A 25,471-nucleotide genomic window follows, 5' to 3' on the forward strand; every position below is an offset into this window, starting at 1 on the left:
AACGACACTCAACATTATTTATCATTAGGGAAATGGAAATAAAAATCACGAGGTACAACTTCATATATACAAAGATGGCTAGAATTTCTTAAAATTAGAAATAAGTGCTGGTGAGGACATAAATTGGAATCTTTCTGCACTGTTGGCAGGAATATAAAAATGGTTCAGCTGCGAGATTTGGTAATTTCTCAAGAAATTAAACATAGAATTGTCATTTGGCCCACTAATTCCACCCTTATATATAGCCAAAGGAACTAAAAACTAGTACTCAAATACATATACACACCTTCCTAGCGGTACTATGCACATAACCAAAAGATGAAAACAACCCAAGTATCCAACACATGAATGGATAAACTGTGGTAATATGAAACATGCACATGTGCGAAGGCATACAGACACACACACATTCTGTGGTATATGTGGAGTTAAAGCTCAAAAAATATCTGGTAAGTCAGAGCAGACACAAAAGGTCAATTTTGGAACTAGAGGTAGTGGTTGTACAACATTGTAAATATAATAAATGCTACTGAGTTCTTCACTTTAAAACAGCTAGTTTTATGTGAGTTCATTTCAGTATTTAAAAAAAGGTAGCCAGCTCCCTAGACCAACAGGTAATCAGTAGAGGTCAAAGACCTGCTGAATAGGTATTGGAAAGCCTTTATTTTCCTTATCAGGGCAGCAAATGGTGTAAAATAAGAAAAGCAAACTCCATTCTTTGGTAGCCTTTGTTGCAAATACCCACCCACCAGTTTTGTTTCTTCTGTTCCTCTGCCTGCCTTTAAACATTTCTTCAGTCCAGTCAATACCCACTACAGAAGAGTGGGTAGACAGAAGATAGAAGACTGGATAGAAAACGCATAAATTGTCATCCTGTTAACTTCTCTGGCATAGGAAATTACTGAGATGTGATGTAAAAAAAAAAAAAAAAAAAAGTAAAAATGGGATAATGGAATCAACAGGGATCTTTCATTAATCCATGCAATTTCATTAGAATTTAGAAAAGATAAGACTGCTACTTCTGGACTACAGACATTTGTCTCCAAATTCTCGTAACAAATTTAACCAATTTTATATAAGTTTGAAATCGTTGGTACTCAGGAGTTTGCTGTACACTTTTATCCGTGTTTATTCGTTTCCTAGGGTTGAAACAACATCAATGTCTTCTCTCTCATGTTTAGAGGCCAGAAATCTGGAATCAAGGTATCAGCTAAGTTGTGATCTCTCTGACGGCTCTAGAGGAGAATCCTTCCACGCTTTTTCCAGCTTCTGGTGGCCCCCAGCCATCTCTGATTTGTGGCACCTTCACTCCAGGCTCTGTCTCTATCTTTACAGGTCCCGCTTGCTGTGTAATCTGTGTGTTTTCTCTTTTAAAAGGACACCTTAAATCTAGGATGATCTCACCTCAAGATCCTTAATTACATCTGCAAAGTCTTTTTCCAAATAAGGTCACATCCTGACAAACTAGGCAAACATGAATTTTTTTTTTGGGGGGGGGGCACACGATTCCTCCCACTACACTTTGTAAGAAGCAACATAATTTCTCTTTTTGACACAGTAAGGTTTTTAGAAAACTAACTCAAATTTAGCTTGGTAAAATTAGAATAATTCTTCTGGGAAAAAAACTTGAAAAAAATCTAAATCTTTAATCTCCAAAAGAAACTAAATTGTACTAACAACAAAAAAATTAAATCTCTAGAATTGAGTCCTCCCTTTATTTATTGACTAAGACTGATATAAGTAAATAAGAAAAATGTCTTCTCACAGAAATAAAGCATGATAGATTGATGCTATATTATTTATAATTTATTACTTATAAAAATAACTTGAGCTTTCTCATCATAACAATTCAGTAAATCCTCCCCAGAAGCCAAAAGACTAGACACTTGCGATTTCTACGAGAAATTTTAAAAATACCAAAGCCATAATATTTTGAACATTCAAAATAAATGTTTAAAAAATCTGGAAGGTGAAACTTTATAAATCCTCTGTAAAACATAGTGAAAATTTGTTATGTGGTCAAGTATCAACTCCTTGAAATAACATCAGAGGACAATGTACTTGCAAATAATTTCAAATCCTAATTGATAAGTAGTATAATTATTTAATGTTCAGGTAATTTTGTAGATTACCAAATTATAAGACAATGTTGGCAGACTGTACATTTTCCAAACTACAAGACCATAATCCACTTCCTGTATTTTAACACCCAAGGGAAATTCTTTCTACATTGATGAAAAGTAATTTTATTATAAATTCTCAGAAAATTTTTCTAATGTATCAAGATTTCATATGAAATAGAAGTTATTTTTATTTTTTTTATAAAACAGCAAGTATGAACCCAGTGTAGAAATCTGATATTAGACAATTCCTTTGGCAGAAAACATTTAATTATAAAGAGGTCTTAAAATAAATACAACCCATAAGATCATGGAAAAGAAAGAAAAATAACCCTGTTATTTCCTATTAACACAAAAAATACCATCTTAGTACACAGATTTAATAACATTTTATACTACTGACAACCTGCAACACAAAATTCATTACAGTGTGGCCAAAATAAAATTGTTTTTAATTTAAGAGGGAGAAGAAACTTCTGGATGTATAAAATTTCACAGATAAATGCCAATATACACGATTTATATACATGTCGCATGTTATATTATTCCAAAACTACATTTGGTGAACTTAATTGGCTGATCCCAATTTAGCGGGTGTACAGTATTTATACTAGTTCAAAGACTTACTCAAGTTAAGCTTTTACAATTCTGATCACAATTATACATGAAATATTTACACAAACATTAAAATAACCTTATTAAACACTGGGAGGAAAAGATGTAAGATTTTTGATATATATATGCCAACATTATCAAGAGCAGCTTTATAAATGCTTTTTATGTTTTTTCTTTAAAGAACAGAAGATTCATTTCCAAAAAATAAGGTACCCTTTTAGCATTTTTTGTAAATATATAATTGAATTCACATGGGAGGAAAATACTGGGTGAAAAAAAGAATATGAGACATTCAAGGTTAAAACTTTTTCAGTTACTTATATCTGAAATAAGACAATGATAGAAACTGGGCTTCCAAATACTGTTGGTTTTTTTCCTTTAAATGTAGACCAAGTAGTATATAGACTATTTTATTCTAGGACACAGTTTCTTTGGAAAAAGAACATACTTGTAATTAAATTTCTGTAAATAGATAAATGACAAAAATTTTCAGAGCACTGTCTTCAAATGGATTCTTAGCAGAAAGATTAAGGGTTCTCTTTAAAAAACAATTTAGAAATCTTGCTCCCAGGCAAGTAACTTCACTTATGTCCTTTGTTTCTCCCAGTCTAAGTACCGTGTATCTGTAAGCATATATATTCGCCATCTTCTATTTTGCGTTATCTAACAAGTTGGTAGATGATGCAGTAGTGTATGTATTTTTAGGAGAAAACAATCCCTACTGGTTTACTACGTAATTCCTATAGTATATGGAATCTATTAGCACTGCAAATTTATAAAATGCAGACTTCAGAAAAACTGTCCTGATAGCTACCCTATCAATCCCACAGGCTTAGAATTATCTCTGAAAGGAATGGCCAAATTTCTCAATAGCCTGGCATAGCAATGGTACTTGAACAACACATCTATAAAAACACACTTATTATTCATGCTTGGGATATATCACATCAAATTACTAGGAATGTCTCAAGGGTCAAATTGACAAGTAATCCGTAAAAAGAAAATGCAGCATCTCTGCACACCACACTTCAGGAAGGAAAACAGGGGACCTTATTATTTTCATTAGAGAATGGCCAAAGTCACTTTAGAAGGTCACTTTAGAAGGTCATTAGTGGCAATACTAAATACAAGGGAGCCTTGTAGGAAAAACGTTTGTCTTCAGGGAATGGAAATGTTTTGTGGGGCATTCCTTAGCCCACAGCCGCCATGACAGGGAAGTAGCTAAACACTTAATCGCACACATCTGCATTTCTACAGTCTTCACGTTAATAACAGAAAACATTTTTGTTCCTTCCAAATTGCTCTTGCTTCTATAGACAATTATATGCTAATTATTACTCAACAGAAAAGAGAGCAAAACTGACAGTACTGCAAACACAACTGCAATTTAAGGAACCAAAGGGAAATATGCTGGCAAACTAAATGCTCACCCAAAAAGAAGTTTGCCTTTTTTAAAATAACGGTTTGTGGCGGACACTGAAAAAAATAAGCAGACAAAAAAAAAAAATACTCAAAGGTTTTGGTGCTCTCCCAGTTACCATGATGTTTTAGGGATAAACAGTGGTGTCTTTAAAGCAAAAACTTCATACTCCTAGCTCATGCTATTTAGTGTCATAAGGCTACTTACTGGGTGTCCAGATTTGCGTAGAGAGATTTGAAAGTAAGACAAAATTAACTGGAAGCTATCTGAAGCTGCCTCTGATCAAAGTTGCACTTCAAACAAATTGGACTGAAAAAGCCCTTCATGGCCTAGCACAGTAAGATAAGTTTTTGTGCTTTATTTATTCATGGTTTTTTTGAGTTGAGAAAAAAATTTTTTTCTTTTAATATTTTTAGATTAGAATCACAAGGGTCAAGTAATACACATATGAAGGCTTTCAAGAAAATGCTTGGTTTGTTCTAAAGAAGAGGCTGCTGATGGTAATTTGTTTGCTGCTGTGCGACTGAATGAGCTGGAACTGCCACTGGAAAGCCGGCCAGTTGTGGCAAGCTGGAAGTAGCGTTCTGGTAAGACGACATATCCACAGACATTCCCATCTGCTGTGTGTAAGCAGCAGTACCAGCAGCTGACTGAAGGTTAGAGTTCTGGTTCATGTAAGCAGGGTTGGAAACAGTGTCTTGTCCAGTGCTACAAACAAAATATTTAAAAGAAAACCATATTTACTTTGTACTATCTAGGTCATGGTCAGTCATCATGAGACAATAAAAATGCCTTTCTATCTTTTTAAGTTTATATAACTGCTGTTCTGATTATAATTTAATTATTCCAACTGTCCACCACTGTTAATATAATCTTTATATCTGCCAAGAAGAAAGTACTCAAAAAACCAAAAAACAGGGCGCCTGGGTGGCTCAGTTGGTTGAGCGACTGCCTTCAGCTCAGGTCATGATCCTGGAGTCCTGGGATCGAGTCCCACATCGGACTCCCTGCTCGGCAGGGAGTCTGCTTCTCCAGTTGATCTCTCTCCTCTCATGCTCGCGCTCTCTCTCTCTCTCTCAAATAAATAAATAAAATCATAAAACAAAACAAAACAAAACAAAAATTATAAGATTCTAAGGCCTATTTAATTTTGTTTTCTCCAAAACCTCTTACTGCAAATATTTAAAAATCTTTTGAGGAGATGCAGACTGTGTTTCTCACAGGGGTATCCTTGGCCAGCTACAATGAGCACAGAACCCTCCAAAGTACACCTGTGGACCGTGTTCTCCCTTCTCCTAGCTCAATCCAGCACAGAGGAGACCGCCTCTTTTTCTCACATGCTCTACACTTTCTTTCGATAGTGGCACTTTCAAAGTCCCTGGTAACTGAACCTGAATCTCTATATAAAAATAATAAAGGCAGGGAGAACAGTGTAATCCACACAGGACCCTGAATTTACCCTCAAGATAGTCTTTTTTTTTTTTTTTTAAGATTTTATTTATTTATTTGACAGAGAAAGATTACAAGTAGGCAGAGAGAGAGAGGAAGAAGCAGGCTCCCTGCTGAGCAGAGAGCCCGATGCGGGACTCGATCCCAGGACCCTGAGATCATGACCTGAGCCGAAGGCAGTGGCTTAACCCACTGAGCCACCCAGGCGCCCTACCCTCAAGATAGTCTTGACCTATATAGCTTACTTACTAACGCTAGATCAAAACAAAAAAACAAGTTGAAAAATCACACCAAATTGCAGAACTCCAGCTTATTCCTATAATTAATATAACATACTTTTTTTTTTTTTAAAGATTTTATTTATTTATTTGACAGAGAGAGATCACAAGTAGGCAGAGAAAGGCAGGCAGAGAGAGAGAGGAGGAAGCAGGCTCCCCGATGAGCAGAGAGCCCGTTGCGGGGCTCGATTCCAGGACCCTGGGATTATGACCTGAGCTGAAGACAGAGGCTTTAACCCACTGATGCCGCTAAACATACATTTTTTTAAAAAAGACATTAATTTCAAATTATACCAAATATACTGTTTATTATGAGAATTAATGTCTATACTCCTCCAATTTTTTTTCTGCATAACTTCTAGCGTCAAACAGAGTAACAAAATTTTACATTTTTTTTTTTTTTTAAAGATTTTATTCATTTATTTGACAGAGAGAAATCACAAGTAGTCGGAGAGGCAGGTAGAGAGAGAGAGAGAGGGAAGCAGGCTCCCCGCCGAGCAGAGAGCCCGATGCGGGACTCGATCCGAGGACCCTGAGATCATGACCTGAGCTGAAGGCAGCGGCTCAACCCACTGAGCCACCCAGGCGCCCCAAAATTTTACATTTTAACTGAACTAAACACCAATGTGAACAGGTTTACTTAATTTTTGGATACTACCTAAAATTTGTATTCAGGGAATTCGAGTGGAAAGAGACCTTAAATATCATCTGTCATGACTACATTGAAGGGAACATTTCGTACTGCTAACCAGTTAATGAAAAGCAATATTTAAACATCATTTTCAAACTTAACAGAAGTGTTAGTATAAACAACTGGGTCACAGGAGTGCCTGGGTAGCTCTGTCAGTTAAGCATCAGACTCTTGATTTAGGCTCAGGTCATGATCTTGGGGTCAGGGTCATGAAATGGAGCCCCATGTTTGGCTCCAAGCCCACAAGTCCGGCAGGGAGTGTGCCTGAGATGTCTCTCCCCTCCAATGCTCTCTTGCTCTCAAAAAAAAAAAAAAAATTAGACCACAAATTCCACAGCTCAAAGGCACTTGGGAGTCAAAGTAAAGCTTTCTGATATTCAGGAGTGCATGCAGATACATATGCCTGATACATATGCCTCTGCTAGGCTGATTATAGCAAGAGTGCTAAGTATATCATGGACTTGTCCTTATAAGGGACAGCTTTAGTTTGTCCCTGAGACCCAGACTATAAGCCATGTCTGGGCAACCATTTTAGTAGGGGTAGTAAAGCTAAGAACATTCTGACTTCACAGCATTAGGAATGAGCAGTTCTACAACTTTATCTCAATTATTATTATAAAAAGAAAAATCAGTTTATTCTCATTATGAAATTCTGTGAAAATTTACGTCTACAATTACAAAATTAACACAGGTCCCAAAAACTTACCTTAAATATGGAGTCTGTGCAGGCTGTGTTGTCATCGAGGAATTGACATTTGGAGGCAGAGATCTCAGTGGACCAATCTGATCTGGTCCTATGCTATAGCTTTGGGGAACAGTGACTTGGTGAATGCCTTGACCCATATAGTTTCCACCATGTGACTGAACTGGGTATGTCTATTAAACAAAGAGAAAAGGTTGATTCACTAATTTCCCAAACTACTATCTAACAATATATTTAATACTTTAAAAGACTTAAATGAAATAAAATGTTATAGTTCTTTAGAGCACAATCTGGTTCTACCAACCTATCCACCCTAGTACAAAAAGTGGAGAACTTCCAAATCACAGTGCCAAACCTATGGAAATTTATGATTTAATTGATTGTTCTTTTACTTTGCAGGAGATGACATATTTTTAAGCAGCAGGCTGGAATCCATCCAGGTTGCCCATTACTCAAGAACATGTCTTGCTGCAGAGCCCCCAGGAAACTACATACTCCCTTGAAGGACAGCCCATTATCACTTCAAGTCACCAACCCAATGACAACCTTCTTCACCCATATCCCAGGATGACTTATTCAACTCCTAAGAATGAAACTTGGGAGAGTAAGAATAAGTGGTATCAGGGCAGGGCACAGACCCTCTCTGGCAATGTCTCCTTTATTTTCTGCCTTCACAACAAATAGGAAAAAAGTAAAGAAGATATTTAGGTAAATGAGATGTATCCTCAGGAAACAGCAAAATGGTCTAAATTTCTTTGGATATTTTATGTGCCCTACCTAATGCTTTTGGTAATATCTCCATCTGCCTACCAGTATAATAGTGCACATACTTAATAATTAAGTATCATACAGTAACTATCATCATTCCAGTTTTAAACAAAGCTATGTGCAAAGCAAAGACCATGGAAGGGCACCTGGGTGGCTCAGTCAGTTAAAGTGTCTGCCCTCAGCTCAGGTCATGATCCCAGGGTCCTAAGATGGAGCCCCAAGTTGGGCTCCCTGTTCGGTGGGAAGCCTGCTTCTCCCTCTCCCTCTGCCACTCCCCCTGCTTGTGTTCTCTCTCTCTCTGGCAAATAAATAAATAAAATCTTAAAAGAAAAGAAAAAAAGAGCATGGACATGAAAATTTAGCATGCTGGAAGTGCCAAATCGACTTTAATGTAGCTGCAATCATATCACCTCCTCGGCCAACACGTACCAACCCAATGACAACAGGCTGAGCCTAGGAACGGACCTCTTCCGCAGTGCAGGGTTCCTGAGTAGACTTCACAGATTTAACTCATGGTGTGTTACTCCAACATTTTCAGTAAGAAATTTTTTTCTAATGAGAATAGGACCTTTGAATATTTTAAGTGCTATTATACATGAACAGTATAGATAGAAGGGATGTGAAGAATCAGACAGACAGAAAGATAACTTTTTAGAAACCTGAATTATGCTTACCAAAACAGATTATAAACAGTATGCAACTGAACAGAAAAACCTGACACAGGAATGATAAATAACCCTTCAGACACACACAAAGAAGCAAATGTAACATAGTTCTATCATACAATGATGGAGATACTTCTATTTTGTTCCACTTTCACAGTAGCAGCAAATAAACTCATTGAAAACAGAAGCAATACTGAATAACTCCAGCTATCTTTTGCACCCAGAAATCCTTTCTACCCTCATATGCAATGATTCTTTTCTCCACTTTCAAAAGTTCGGGACATAGCATATTTGATAAATGCATCTTGTCTGATGTGACAGTTACCATAGAAACTCTTCATTTTTACTTAACAATTATGGCGTGTCAAGTCATCTAGCTTATGCACCCACATTCTATCTTTTCTCCTTGGTGTCTCCTTCACATGCTCCTTTATATATCAGTTCTCATAAATTAACATGAATTTTGTTCGTCCAAATCCATTCTGAATTCAACTGCTAACTGGCTGAAATTTAAAAAAGGTTTCAGAATGCTTGCTAAAGATAAATATTAAGTATTCATTCAGCAGGAAGCACAACAAGGTGTACAGTCCTGGGAGAAGAGGCTGTTTATTAATGGCTTCTGACCTTGCACTGAAAGGCCTGCATCACGTCCTTGCTGCGCGTGACTTTTTAACATTTAAGTTGTGCATCAAAGAAAAAATATACAGCATGACCAGAGGACAAAAGAAGTTCCCTAATAAGCCTTTTACTCATCATGTAAATCAAAGAAATCTTGAGAGAAAATTTTTTTTTTAAAGATTTTATTTATTTGACAGAGAGAAATCACAAGTAGATGGAGAGGCAGGCAGAGAGAGAGAGAGGGAAGCAGGCTCCCTGCTGAGCAGAGAGCCCGATGCAGGACTCGATCCCAGGACCCTGAGATCATGACCTGAGCCGAAGGCAGCGGCTTAACCCACTGAGCCACCTAGGCGTCCCGAGAAAAATTTTTTTTTAAAGATTTTATTTATTTATTTGACAGAGCGATCACAAGTAGGCAGAGAGGCAGGCAGAGAGAGAGGCAGAGAGAGAGAGGAGGAAGCAGGCTCCCTGCTGAGCAGAAAGCCCAATGCGGGGCTTGATGCCAGGACCCTGTGATCATTACCTGAGCCAAAGGCAGAGGCTTTAACCCACTGAGCCACCCAGGCACCCCTTGAGAGAAATTTTTTAAAGAAATGTTACCTCTTGCTTTTTGAGAAACAGGAACAGCATTGGTGCCTCAGCTAGGGAACTTCTGGTAGGTCAGGCATTGTCCTAAATCAGAGGACTTGAACTTTTTACTTAAGGAATTTTTGCTTTCCATTTACAAAAGCAAATGAAGAACCAGGACTCCCATCATCTATTTAATGGTCTCTTAGTTCATGTTAAAAATGAACCATGAGAGACTATGGACTCTGAAAAACAATCTGAGGGTTTTGAAGGGGTAGGGGTGGGAGGTTGGGGAACCAGGTGGTGGGTATTATAGAGGGCACAGATTGCATGGAGCACTGGGTGTGGTTCAAAAATAATGAATACTGTTATGCTGAAAATAAATAGAAAATAAATTTTAAAAAAAGAACTAAAATTAGTTATAAAATACCTGTATCTCATTTGTCGAACACTAACTGTTTAGCCCATACTTTTTTGGACCATCGAAGATAAATTTTATGATTTTATACATGGACCATAGAAATTTTAATACTAAACTTTAAAATATTTTCTTTAAAACTTTTGTCTAATTTTGAAATATGTTCTAAAAAATATGCTCACCTGCATTGGAATCCCGGTTGATGAAGGGGGGTAATGTGCCGGAGGATGGAGCTTTGAATAGACTGGATATACCGGTGCTTCATTCACCAACTTGTTATATAGTTCCAGGGCTTCCAAGACTTTTACATTCAATTCAGACAATTCTGAATGCTTCCTGATAGAGAAGAAAAGCACTTTAATATTCTTCAATGCTTTTAAGCATGTATTTAGGAACATAAATTACTTTTTAAATTTAGCACATTTTCTATTCATATTTTTTTTTTAAAGATTTTATTTATTTATTGGACAGAGAGAAATCACAAGTAGATGGAGAGGCAGGCAGAGAGAGAGAGGGAAGCAGGCTCTCTGCTGAGCAGAGAGCCCGATGCGGGACTCGATCCCAGGACTCTGAGATCATGACCTGAGCCGAAGGCAGCGGCTTAACCCACTGAGCCACCCAGGCGCCCCTCTATTCATATTTTAAAAGGTTCTTTATATACAATGAAAGAATATTCACCATGGGAAAATGGGAGGAGGAATTCCTTAATTCTTGTAATAACCAGGCTGATAGGACTTCATAATATTAGGAAAAGTCCGTTCCATACCTCATAAAAATTCACTCAATTCGTAATTTTGGTGCTAGGACAATTCTGTTTCACATGTTATAGGCTTCTGTTAAAACTCAATTACTAAGCAAAATAATTTCTCAATTTTGGAAGAACCCAAGCCTTAATTAAATCCAAGTAGAAGAAGTACTCAAGGCAAGTCAGTAGCCTGCTTTGAAGCATGATATGACTGAAATAAAAACACATACACGAACAAAATCAAATGATTTTCATTTGCTTATATAGAGAAATGAAAAAAATCTAACAATTATCCTTGAAAATGCAAATAAAAACAATATATAAACTAGTCCCTATTGCTTTTTTTTTTCAAAGATTTTATTTATTTATTTGACAGAGAGAAATCACAAGTAGGCAGAGAGGCAGGCAGAGAGAGAGAGAAAGGAGGAAGCAGGCTCCCTTCTGGGCAGAGAGCCCGATGTGGGACTTGATCCCAGGACCGAGATCATGACCTGAGCCGAAGGCAGCGGTTTAACCCACTGAGCCACCCAGGCGCCCCCTATTGCTCTTGTTTGCTGGTTTCTTTTGAGAAAGTGAGTGAAATCAGATACTCTCTTGTATAAGCAATCCAGGTAACGGCATTTTTCAAATTTGCCCAAGGAACCCCAGTGCAAACCCTTCTGACTTGGTTCAATTTTGTTTGTTCCCCTGGGGAGTAATAAAGAACTTCCACTGCAATGACAAGTTCATACAAGTTAGAGGGCACTTCATGAGGCACCCACGGCCTGTATATTAAATGTAGCTTTTTATATACGCACAGAGAGGATCAAAAGACAAGCAACAGAGGTGGATGACCAGACGCAGGACTACCAAATTAATGACCTGGACTGAATCCTATCAAGACTTGTCACCTTTCCTCTATAATGTTTCCTTTATAATGTTATATCTGAAACCAATAAAAAGGTATTATTTCCTCTCTTGCAGGTGTGACTATATAAAGCAAGTCAAACTATTTTCAGAGTATCATTTGTACACCACACAGAAAGCTTCAGAAATTAGTGTCCATGCTGATAAAGGTGTGACTAAGAATTAACCATAGGTATTTGGTCCACGTAACTCAGAATACTGATGAAACACCAGAAGAACACAGAAATCACCTTCAAAGATTTGGGACACAACCCAAAAACAAAAAATTTTTACTAACTGTGCCCAAATACAATACTAGCACAAAGAAAATGGAGAAGATGTAGTTTTCTCTTTCAAAGAGACTACAATCTACTGGGGGGACAAAGCTAAGCACATGGAAAATAGCAAGCAATGTAAGATGGCATATAATTGAATTAAAAATTATATGAAAAAGGTAAGGAACAGAAGAGTTTAGAAAAGTCTTTATGGAGAAGCTGGGACTTAAACTGGTACCTGAGGAAGGGTAGATAGGCCCAAGCCAAAAAGGAAGAGTAGGTCAGGTCAGTGGGACAGTGTGAATTAAGACAGGCAAAAGGAGGGACACCTGGGTGGCTCAGTTGGTTAAGCGGCTGCCTTTGGCTCAGGTCATGATCCCAGCGTCCTGGGATCGAGTCCCACATAGGGCTCCTTGCTCGGCAGGGAGCCTGCTTCTCCCTCTGTCTCTAGCCTGCCACTCTGTCTGCCTGTACTTAGGCTCTCTCTCTCTCTAACAAATAAATAAAATCTTAAAAAAAAAAAAAAAAAGAGAGAGAGAGAGAAGGGTACACAATGCAAGAATGAAAAGGGCAATTTAATCAAGGTGGGAGAAAATGATTTTTGGAGGGCAATAGGAAATAAGCTTAGAATAGTCTGGAACAAGGGCTCAATTGGTTAAACATCTGACTCTTGATTTTGGCTCAGGTCATGATCTCAGGATGGTGAGATCCAGTCCTGCAACTCTCTAAAAAAAAAGAAAAAGAGTAATCTGGAACATTGTTAAGTTCAGACCATGGATCTCTCTTCAGTACATCTATATAACGTTTTTGGAGTCAATTTATGTGTCTGCCCAGTATAATTTCTTAGTGTGATAAATGTCAAAAAATCTCATTCCAGGGGCACCTGGGTGGCTCAGTTAAGCATCTGCCTTCAACTTGGGCCATGATCCTGAGGTCCTGGGATTAAGCCCCTCCTCCGGCTCCCTGCTCAGCAGGGTGCCTGCTTCTCCCTCTCCCTCTTCCCCTCCCCACTGCTCCTGCTCTCTCTCTCTCAGATAAATAAATAAAATCTAAAAAAAAACTCATTCCAAACAATGGCAGAAAAAAATGTCAAATTTCTTTTTCTGACAGTAAAGTTGTTTTTCTTATTAGGAAAAACAAAATTAAAAAAAAAAAAGATTTTATTTATTTACTTCACAGAGAGATACCAAGAGAGGGAACACAAGCAGCGGGAGTGGGAGAGGGAGAAACAGGCTTCCCGCTGAGCAGGGAGCCTGATGCAGGGTTTGATCCCAGGACCCTGGGATCATGACCTGAGCCAAAGGCAGATGCTTTAACAGGCTGAGCCACCCAGGCACCCCTAGGAAAAACAAATTGATGATGATCCATTCAAGGAAAAAAATGGTATTTTATTCATTTCTGAATGCCTGATAAAGGTAAATAGTCAATAAAAATTTGTTGAAGAACAGCAAGTATTTTCCAGAATAGAAGCTGCATCTGTAGTCAGAGGCCATGAAACAGAAAATGCCAACTGGCCTATTCAGAAACTGAAATTGAACTCACAGGTGAGCTGTGACTCAAAAAACTCATATCAGAAATGGTTACTCTGATTTTTAACTGTGCTAGATCTATTTTTTGAAGATACTCTTTTTATAAGCAAAAATAAGATTATACTGCCAATATTCTCTGCTTTTGCATTACATAGTATGAAATTTTTCCATGTCAATACTTATTTTTATTATTTTTAATTATTTTTAAAATATTTTATTTATTTTACAGAGAGAGATCACAAGCAGGCAAAAAAGCAGGCAGAGAGAGAGAGAGAAGAGGAAGCAGGCTCCCTGCTGAGCAGAGAGCCTGATTCGGGGCTCGATCCCAGAACCCTGGGATCATGACCCCAGCCAAAGGCAGAGGCTTTAACCCACTGAGCCAGCCAGGTGCCCCTATTTTTACTATTATTTTTTAAAAGATTTTATTTATTTGACAGAGAGAAAGAAGACAGGGATAGAATACAAGCAGGGGAGTGGAAGAGGGAGAAGTAGGCCTCCCGCTGAGCAGGGAGCCTGTGGGGCTAGATCCCCGGGACCCTGGGATCATGACCTGAGCCAAAGGCAAATGCTTAACGACTGAGCCACCCAGGCGCCCCTTCCATGTCAACAGACATTTATCAATGAAATGCTTTTTACTGTATAATATATAGATGTGTATTTTTATTTTAGAAATCAATCTTACACTGAAAGATGTTTTATTTACTTCCAACTTTGCTGTTATAAATCCAATTTTGTTGTTATAAATAATACTGTGAAGAATCTTCTAAGAGGTAAATCTTTGCATATATCCTTATATATTTAGTATGGGCCTGAATTTGCTGGGTTAAAGTATATGGATTATTTTTAAGATACAGAAAGGTTTATAGTGATTGTACTCCTAGCCCTAAGGTAATACTGACATTTTTCTTTCTAATCATTTCCAGTTCGAATACTCACTGACCATTAATATTCTTGCACTGAAACCACAGTAGATAGATACATAGATATTTAATGCTTTCTCCAAAATAAGAACAAAAATGAAACTACCACCATCATTTCATTAAATTTTTTTTAAAACATCTTGACATTCTTCCCCCGACCAAAGATTTTATTTATTTTTTTGACAGAGAGACAGTGACAGCAGGAACACCAGCAGGGTAAGTGGGAGAGGGAGAACCAGGCTTCCTGTGAGCAGGGAGCCTGACGAGGGGCTTGATCTCAGGACCCTAAGATCACGACCTGAGCTGAAGGCAGATGCTTAACAACTACGCCACCCAGCCATCCTATTTCATTAATTTTTGACAGGGATTTGTTTCTCGTTTATGTAGAAAATATAAGGGATTTATAAAAAACATCTAATGGAAAAAGGTTATAATCTTCAGTGACTAGAAAAAAACCTTGAGATTACTACCCTTCTCTGATAAAGGCAGATAAGTAAAGTAATTCCTGTTCTTCTCGTGCAGGGTTTTTTAAATTTTTTTAAAAGATTTTCTTTTATTTGACAGAGTGCAAGAGAGAGAGAGAACAAGCAGGGGAAACAGAAGCAGGAGAGGGAGAAGCAGGCTCCCCACTGAGCAGGGAGCCCAACGAAGAACTTGATCCCAGGACCCCAGGATCATAATCTGAGCCCAACGCAAATGCTTAACCGACTGAGCCGCCCAGGTGCTCCATCTTCTTGTGAGGTCTGATACCGTAATTCAACAAACAGAATCTAGAAAGGGATGATGATGGAACACTAAAGTCTTATCCTTGTCTTCCATTCACTATGGCTTCAAACAGAAAGCTGAAGAGCCAGAAAAGACAAAAAGAAATGAAAAGTTCAAAATGCTGAGTCTATCCTTCAGTGCTGCTGCTTTTTCTAAGGAAGAGTAAGACTATGTGGGATAAAGAAATTAAAAGGACAAGAGAAATACAGAAATACAAGAAGAAAAACAAGGAGAGGCATGTGTTTGGATTTAGCTTCACAAACACAAGGGAAATTTCATTTGAAAGTTTTACAAATACTACTTCTAATCACCTAACAAGACCCAGTCTTCATTCTGTGCTTGATTCAGCTTAATCCTCAGTACTCATTATCCCTCAGTTCCAGCCCAAGTAAGAAAATGAAGACTGGTACCATAACAGCATGAGCCCATCATTCTAGGCAATACTATACTGCCACAGGGGGAAAAATATGCTACCAAAGTAAAAAGTACCAGCTTGTTATCCGTTTGTAAGAGTTTTGGAAACTGAGAGACAATTTCAACAGATTGAACAGTTCCACAAAACTCTTTAAAGTTTTGCCAAAAAACAAGTAATCCACAAGAAAACTATTCTTGTTGGGGTGCCTGGGTGGCTTAAGCATCTGACTCTTGGTTTCAACTCAGGTCATGATCTTGCTGTTGCAAGACTGAGCCCCATGTCAGGCTCTGTGCTCAGTATAGAGTGTGCCTCAGATTCTCCCTTCTTCTCCCTCCAGATCACGTGCGTGCTCTCTCTCAAACAAGAAAATAAAATCTTAGAGGAGGAAAGAAAGAAAGAAAGAAAGGAAGGAAGGAAGGAAGGAAGGAAGACAGGCATTACTAAAAAAATTCCAAAGTATATTAGAAATGAAACCTGAGTTGTTGTTTTTTTTTTTTCAGTAGTAGTGTGACATGGAACTTTACTATTCTCTGCATTTTAATAATATTCATAGATTTGTGAATGAGAAGGTTGTTTACTGGCTGAATTATGATGTTTCTTGTTTAGAGCCATGCAAAGTCACCAGTTTCTATACACATTTCCTAAACCAATGCTTATACACAAAAAAAATGTAATTTGTCTTAACTTCATCTTGTAGGAATCTTTCAAAAGTATGGTTTTTGAAAAAAATAATAAAGTATATATTTTATTTTTTAAAGATTTTATTTATTTATTTGACAGAGAGAGATCACAAGTAGACAGAGAGGCAGGCAGAGAGAGAGAGAGAGGGAAGCAGGCTCCCTGCTGAGCAGAGAGCCCGACATGGGACTCGATCCCAGGACCCTGAGATCATGACCTGAGCCGAAGGCAGCGGCTTAACCCACTGAGCCACCCAGGCGCCCCTAAAGTATATATTTTAGAGCAAAGAAAAACAAAACAAAACAAAAAACAACAACAAAAAAAAAAGAAGGAAAGAAAGGAAGGAAGGAAACCACACATGTTATTCCCTGCACAAAAAAAACTCACCTATCAATCTCCTCAAGTTTTTCATCTATCATTGGACCCATCTGTTGGCAGATATCTGTAAACACAAAAATAATTTTGAACCTTAAAACTTAAACCAGTTTAAATCAATTTTGACAATTTTTAACAACGGAACATACCAATACACAACACCATGCATAATACACAAAAATGAAGTTTATGCTAGAAGAAGGACTATAAAAGACTTAATTTTAATAATACTCAGCACCGATGTTAATATATCTGACCAAAGGTCAGCACCGATGTTAATATATCTGACCAAAGGCAAAATCAAAATCAAAAGAGAAATCTGACCATGTTCTCTGAAGTACTAAGTTTACAACTGTGAAATTTGGATCTACCTCAAAACCTAGAAAATTATTAGCCAAGTAAATGAACTTGAGTCACAGTGTATCAAATATATAATTGTGTACAGATTACAAAAGAACATTTCTCAAATGCTTAAGCCATTTTAAAATTAAACATTCTGTGTTATTTCTAAATGTAAACACTGATAAAGTGGATAGCATAGTATCCTACATTCATAACCAGAGTTTATTCTATAAAAAGATTTAAGATTTATCCATTTATCAGATATTTTTCTCCCAAAAGATTAAAAAAAAAAGGCATGAAAAAACATTTCTTTTAATTCAAATTTCTTGTGGATTAAAAAGACACATCAGCAGGCATCAAATGTCTACATTACAAAGTTAATACCGATCACGTATAATTTCGCCCTTTAAAATCAAGAGAATTCTAAGTAAGAATTTCTAAAACTTTGACTCAATTAATTTAATATGGTCTTATTCTTAATTCTGTCCTTTTCTGAATTCCAACTCTCTTCAGCCAGTATCACTAGCAGGCTTAGAGAAAAATAAAGGCTCCCCTCCTGAACATGTTAGGCAGGTTTGTAACAACATCTTCCAAGTTATATGTTTACTATTTTATTACACTAGTCTGCTTCCCAACAGACATCTCTTAATTTCTAGAAGCAAATACAAGGCAGAAGACATTTAAGACATTATAAATTGCTAAAACAGTAAAAAGACATTAAATTAATCTCTAACGCTCACTAAGTACCTTCTAAATCCAAGAGGTCTTGGGAGTCTGGTTTTGAATCTGTTGGATCAATACTCTGGAGTACATGCAGGGCTCTATCCATCTTATCCTAAAAAAAAGTAAATGCATATTTAGAAATTCAAAAGCTTTCATTTCAGTGAACATAAAAATTACTCTTACCAAGCATTTTCAAGGACAGGTTTTTTAAAAGTATTGATAATTTAACTATTAAACAAAAGAAAAACTCTACCTCATCTATATAAACAGGCTCAGGCTCTGATTTCTTAATTTCCTCCTCCTCATCATCAATTACATTCAATTTGTCCACAGCTGCTATGGAAACAAAGTAAACTTTAAGTTCCTCAGCATGTACTTAGGTATTTTAGTCACTATATGTAAGTAGCCTGTGATTATCCATAAGAAAAAAAAGGACACCCTTTAGTCATCACATCTCATAATTAATACACGTTATTACATATGTTCATTCACTCATACCACAAACATTTATTAGCCCTTACTATGAGCCAGGCATTGGAAATACATCAGTTGAGTATAACAGACAAGAATCTCTGCCCTGATGGAACTTACCTTCTAGTGGAACAAGTGAGCAATATTAACGGGAACTGTCATTATAGGCATTTTCTGAAAAACTGAGAGTTACCACTAGGCTGAATATACAAGACAGTAGAGCGTAATCTGAACAGCTAAATTCAGAGTTAACTATATGAGCTCCTTCTATGCTTTCCTTGCTATAAAAAATGTATTTCCCAAATGAACAAAGAAATACTCAATTTCAACCTAACTTTGATAAGTTTTAAAGCCAAAGAAAACAAACACCCCCCCCACCTTTCATAATGAGAAGGCTGAAAGATAATTTATAAATGTATACATCTAGAACACAACTTAAATGTTCACTGGAGTGTTGCTGTAATGAACTATATTTTAATAAAGTAAATTTTGATAAAAATAAAATTACAATAAAAGTCTACCTTGCCTCTAACCCAAAAATCCCATGTAGGACATGTGAGAGCTTTGAATGAAGACATTGTGTTCTGGCTGAAGAGTACTTATGGTTCCCAATAAAACGCACACCCCTCGGGGAAAAAAATCTCTATAACCAAAGGATTTTTAAGTCCCAACAATTAGCCACTTGTTTCAAATATTTGGCTAACTTTCAAACATTGCCTAAGGAGCAAACCTCAACATAACATAAGGATACACTGAAAACCTAGATTAGTTTTTATTTTTAAAACTACAGCTCAGGTGCTCTAGTCAATGCCAAGGGGAAATTTCCATACAGAATCCCCCAAGGATGGTCTTCTTATGTTATTAAAAATGGCGTCTTCAATTTTCACAACTACTTAGAGAGTCAGACTAGAGGAATAAAAAGTATAAATACTGGGAAAGTACAGTCTTTACATGAGTCTTCAAGTCTCTCAAGTTTACTTTAACGGAATGCCATTGCTCCACTCATACAAAGATGATGTTACACATAATGCACACAGCCTTCACAATTCAAGCTCTTCCTTTAACACTGATAATACAATCTAGCATGGACATGTCCTGCAGTGAGTCAGTGTCAGTACGTCTAAGAGCAGACTGGCTGACTTCAGAATCATGGCTCTATCACCTACTAGTCATATAAACCCCCAGCTTCAGTTTCCTTATCTGTAAATGGGTAAAAAACGTATCTATCTCACAGAGTTATGAGGATTAAATGAAATAGTGCAAGCCACTGACTTTGCATAATACCTGATAAATGAGTACTCAAACACCACTGAACTGCATTATTTCTGATCATGAGCTCTGTTAGTAATACTATTAGCTGTTCTTTACACTTAGCAACCCCCATTTTCCTGCCTGCCTAACAAATGGAAGCTTTCTCTGCATGGTTGACAGCAGAAGATCTGAAGCAGGAACCCACTGTCTTAATTACCCTTATTACTTCAAGTTCCCTAGAATCAAATCAAGGTGAAGAAAAATTTAAAATTTAGGAGTACTCCTAACCCTTGTAATCATACTTGGCACTTGTCAACCAGCCCCCACCCTGCCACCTACTCCCCTTGATACTGTGGTTCAGTGATGAATAAAATCAGTGTTCTTTATACTAAAGACACAAACTACCTCTTAAACCATAATCAGGTTGAATTAAATATCTGCATGGTCATCACAGATTATTTTATGCCTTATATGTAACTATGTACATTAATTCTCAGAGTTTAAAAAATAATGGAATTGACTTGGAGTAAGTTAACCCTTTAATTTGTAAGAAATTAAACTGTATTGTCTATAAATAATTTAAAACAAAGTTAACTGTCAATATACTTTATACTCAAAATTGAACCAGCACACCTGGTTGGCTCAATTGGTAGAGCATATGACTCTTGATCTCAGGGTTGTGAGTTTGAGCCCCAAGATGGGCACAGAAATAACTTAAAAATCAACAAAGATAAACTGAACGATTAAACTCAAGTGTAAAAAACTTCAATAGGTTTAACCTTCCCTAAAATTTAACTTACCTGCCTCAGACTCTATGTTTAAATTAGTTGTTACAAAATTAGATGGGAAGAGTCCTATTCCTCTGTGATTTTCTCCTTTCCACCAATTGGCATCACTGAAAATATAGTACAAAAATGTCACTTGTTCCTCTACATTTTAAGTACATTACAGGTCACAATCAAGTCCCTTTATCAACAACCCCAAGTCCCAACCCCACATCCAGCCTACCAAACTGTTACCATAAAGTTGGTATGTAGTTTTCCTGCAAGTGTATTTTTGTTACATATAGAAAAGTCTATAGAAACATTAATCATTATATATTTTTACATTTTATATGTTAATATTTTCATTATCTTGTTTATCCCTTTTAAAGATCCCTCATCCGAATACAGCATATTTGATTTATCCATCCCCATACAGATGGGCACTTAAATTCTTTCACCTTATAAAGACTGGTGTAATGATCATTCTAGATTCTGGGGCACACAAGCAACAATTCTTTAGGCCTACCCACAGTTGTGGACTTGCTGGGCCTCAGGATTAAAATATTTTCCATTTTACCAAATAGTGCCAAATAATCTCCTAAGTGGTTATGGCCATACACCATCCTCCTTCCCTCAGCAGCATGTGAGAATGTCATTTTCCCTCATGCTTGTTAACTGTCCAAGCCATACTTGGTATCAGACAGGAGAGAAATCATCTCTCAAGGCTATGCTCATTTGCCCTTCCGGGGCATCCACACGTTTTGCTGGCCATTCAGACCGCCTCTTCTATAAACTGTTGGTTCATTTTTTCTGTCTACCTTTCTTTTCCATGGGGCTATTTCTTTTCATGGATCTGTAGGAGTTCTTTATATATTCTGGATAGCAACTGTTTGTCTGAATTATGCAAATACCTTCTCTCAAACTGTCACTTGTCTTTTAACATATGTTTATAGTTTCTTTTACTGCATGGTGTTTTTTGTTCCATGTAATCAAATTTAGCAATCTCTATCCCTGAACTCCCAAATCTGTTTTCTAGTACACTTAGTAGCTTTGGTTTTCTTTCTTATCTCTTCCCTATGTTTAAATCTTTTTTTTTTCCCCCTTAAAGATTCACTTATTTTATGCACGCCTTGGTGGCTTGGTCGGTTAAGCGGCTGCCTTCAGCTCAGATCATGATCCCAGGATCCTGGAACTGAGCCCAACATGGGGCTCCCTGCTCCATGGGGAGCCTGCTTCTCCCTCTTCCTGCTTGTATTCGCTCTCCCTGTCAAATAAATAAAATCTTAAAAAAATAAAAGATTAATTTATTTTAGAGAGTGTGTCTTAAATGCAGGGAGGGGCAGAAGGAGAGGGAGAGAGAATCTCAAGCAGACTCTGAGCTGAGCATGGACAGAACTCGATCTCACAATCCTGAGATCGTGACCTGAGCAGAATCCAAGAGCTGGAAGCTTAATCCAGGCACCCCACTCCACTCTTTAATCCATTTGGAATGAAACCATATGTACTATGTGAAACTGAGTCAGTTTTATTTGTACTCTACAAAGAGCCATTCATCCCCCAAATTTATTGCATAGTACATTGTTTTTTCTACTGATTTATGATATCCTATCTTTCAAACAGCAGGCTGCTATCTGTTCATGAGCAGATGGATCTGGATTCCATTCTGTTGAACTATCTATATATTTATTTACTACAGCTTATTAATATGCCTTGATACTTGGCAGGGAAAGTACCCTACTTTCATATTTCCATATTAATGTTAAAATTAAAACATGTTCAAGGTCTCTGAAAAAAGTCCTATTGGGATTTGAATTAGAAATGCACTGAATTTATGTCTTAATATGGGGAAAATGAAATCTTTACAACATTAAAGTTTTCTTTACCCTGAATATGTGTTTCTCTCCATTTATATTTAATATGTCATAGGGGTGCCTGGGTGGCGCAGTCGATTGAGCCTCTGACTCAGTTTCAGCTCAGGTCGTGATCTCAGGGTCCCAGGATCAAGCCTCGAAATGGGCTCTGTACTCAGCACAGACTCTGCTTGGGATTTTCTCTCTCTTTCCCTCCGCCTCTCCAATTCATGCTCTCTCTCTCTCGAAAAAAAATAAATCTTAAAAAAAAAAAAGAAGTTGTATTTCTTCATATCTTTCAAGGAATTTTTTAACTTTCTCCAAAAAGTCCTCACATTTCTTTATTAGATTTAGCCCTAGATCATTTATAATTTTTATTGCTATTGAGAATAGCAATTTTTTTCTATTACATTTTCTAAATAGCTGTGATTAAAGTACCCACTGATTTTTGTTATGTTGAGCTTATATCCAACAGCCCTGATGAACTCTTACCAATTTTAATACTTTGTCCACTGATTTCCTTGAACTTTCTATATGAACAATCACAGAATGTAGAAATGATAATTTTGTCTATTCCTCTCCAAAAATTTGACTAAGTAGACATTCCTAAAAATGAAACTTGAGGATGATTTAACTCCTACAACTCTGAAATACCATTTCATTTAAAAAGTACCACAAAGATGTGAGCTATATCTCACCCAAATTCTTAAAATGAGAAAATAATTGATGTACTGACAATTCTAATATATAGATGTCTAATACGTTATCTATCATGTCTGCTGATGTCTATATAAAATGAGGAATTCTCTTACATGCTTTTAAAATTAAGCATCCCATTTTAAAAAGGACAGTTGAACTCAGAGAAAATTTTATATAAAACCAGAACAGCCAAACCTGTGAAATGGACATGTGGATTTTATTTGAACCTATCGACAATTTTATATGTAGCCTTCTCTAGTGGTCCTACTAATGTAGCATCATTTCCCTCCCAACCACTACTACAAACTCTCTAATGAAGCATAAAAGTAGGCAAAACAACCAAAGGCTGTTCTAGCCCTAATTCAGCTCTAATCAACCTAGCCCTAATTCAGCTCTATATTCCCCTCACTGACAATCTGTTCATTCTTTGGAATGCTAATGACACAAAATACCGTTCAATTTTAAACTTCTAAATCAAGTAATTCAGCACTATGTTTTACATAAATTATTTGATAATTATATGCAGCATTTACACTTAGAGCTTTTTATATTAAGAAAAAAATCACAGCTGAGTGAAAAATGATAAAGACAGAAACTTTACTATCAATTAATTGATTATACACCAAACACTTCATGAAAACCTACCAAAGAGGGACAAGTAACATCAGGTTAAGCACTGAAGTTACAAAGCTTATGGAGAGTTTCTGCCTTCAAGAATGAAAATCTAGGGCGCCTGGGTGGCTCAGTGGGTTAAGCCTCTGCTTTCAGCTCAGGTCATGATCTCAGGGTCCTGGGATCGAGCCCCGCATAGGGCTCCCTGCAGGGAGCCTGCTTCCCCCTCTCTCTCTGCCTGCCTCTCTGCCTACTTGTGATCTTTCTCTCTGTCAAATAAATAAATAAATAATCTTAAAAAAAAAAAAAAAGAATGAAAATCTAGTGCAGTATTTTTCAACCCTCCTGTTACTAAGAACATGTAACCTTGCTTTACCTTCTGGGATTTGTTTTCTCCTTCCCCCTTCCTCCCACCCAAGGAAGTACCGACCCTCTTCAGAATCATGCAGCCGGAGAGACATATGTACAGATGTGATTACAGTACAGGATGAGCAATGCTATTATGTTCAGGAAGCTATAGTAGCACATAAAAAGAACTCCTGACTACTGGAAACTAGTAACAGAGAGTAAAGGCTTCTCAGAAGACGTGAAATCTACATGGGTTTTGGATTAAACAGGCATTTGCCAGGAAACAAAGGAGATTAGGGCTTTGGAAATATAAATGACATCTGCTCTGTTGCCATCATAAATAAACAAGAAAATTAAAATATAGACAGAAAACTTTGTACACTAAAAAGAAACTAAGTTATCCTGGCTCATTTCAGGTCTCAAAATAAATGAAAACCTGAGTCTCCCCATTAGGCCATTAACTTCTCAAAAACAACTTATTTGCTGACTTTTGTTTTTTAAGATTTATTTATCTAAGGGGAGGGAGAATCCCAGGTAGACTCCCCACTAAGTGTGGAACCTGACATGGGACTCAATACCATGACCCATGAGATCATGACCTGAGTCGAAATCATGACCTGTATGCTCAACCGACTGAGTCACCCAGGTGCCCCTTTGCTGACTTTTATAATGACAATGGCTAAAGATAACTGATGCCTTTTTACGGATATGATGATCATGTGAATAAAACCACAAACACACAAATAGTAAATGTGGAAATCTTGGTAATCTTGTGTGTGGGGGGGGTCATTTCCTTAAAATACCTATTATTTAATTTAGGCAACCAATCCTATTTGATTATTTGGAAGAGCACATAAAGAACAAATAAGAAGTGGTGAGATAAAGGTAAAAATGTGGAAAGTGAAAAGATTTTCTTTTGGTATCTTCTCCTTCTTCTTCTTTTTAAAGATTTTATTTATTTATTTGACAGAGAGAGATCACAGCTAGGCAGAGAGGCAGACAGACAGAGAAGAGGAAGCAGGCTCCCCACCAAGCAGAGAGCCCAATACAGGGCTCGATCCCAGAACTCCAGGATCATGATCCGAGCCAAAGGCAGAGGCCCCACCCACCAAGCCACCCATGCACCCCTTTTCGGTATCTCCTGTAAATAAGAGATGCATCCCTCTTCTATTAGCTGTTCTTAAGTTGAAGTCCAAGAATGATGTATCTTCCAGGGACTTTAAGTTCTATATATGAAAATTTTAATTTGTGCTTTCATTTCCACAGCAATATGAAAACAATGAATAGGATCATCGAGACGAACCTCCTTTTAACCGAAGACTACCATTTAATGTTAGGATCCCAGTTTGCATTTGTGCTTAAAAATCTTGCCAGTGATAATCCATCACCTAGAATGACAACATTTAACCTATAGGTGTTAATAAACATGTCTATAGCAACTTTAAGATTGGGGTATTCTATCATTAAAATAACAGCAATCAACCTACATATTCTAGTATATTCATGTTGAAT

General features: G+C 37.1%; 1 protein-coding gene across 2 annotated transcripts in view; it reads right to left on the reverse strand.

The window, feature by feature from the left end:
* Positions 1-1,770: 1,770 nt before the first annotated feature.
* Positions 1,771-25,471, reverse strand: part of STAM2 (signal transducing adaptor molecule 2) — a 52,592-nt gene continuing 28,891 nt past the window's right edge. The window contains exons 8-14 of one of the 2 annotated variants that reach the window (XM_059393966.1): positions 20,487-20,581; positions 18,218-18,297; positions 17,989-18,076; positions 16,912-16,966; positions 10,495-10,648; positions 7,280-7,449; positions 1,771-4,863 (exon numbers count right to left, since the gene is read on the reverse strand). In XM_059393966.1, the coding sequence (XP_059249949.1) occupies positions 4,635-4,863; positions 7,280-7,449; positions 10,495-10,648; positions 16,912-16,966; positions 17,989-18,076; positions 18,218-18,297; positions 20,487-20,581 (871 nt within the window). In that variant the 3' untranslated portion in view covers positions 1,771-4,634. Of the gene's footprint in view, positions 4,864-7,279; positions 7,450-10,494; positions 10,649-16,911; positions 16,967-17,988; positions 18,077-18,217; positions 18,301-20,486; positions 20,582-25,471 lie in introns of both variants that reach the window. The other variant, XM_059393965.1, reaches the window with a different exon arrangement.

The sequence above is a fragment of the Mustela nigripes genome, chromosome 3 (genome assembly GCF_022355385.1).
Source record: "Mustela nigripes isolate SB6536 chromosome 3, MUSNIG.SB6536, whole genome shotgun sequence".
NCBI lineage: Eukaryota > Metazoa > Chordata > Mammalia > Carnivora > Mustelidae > Mustela > Mustela nigripes.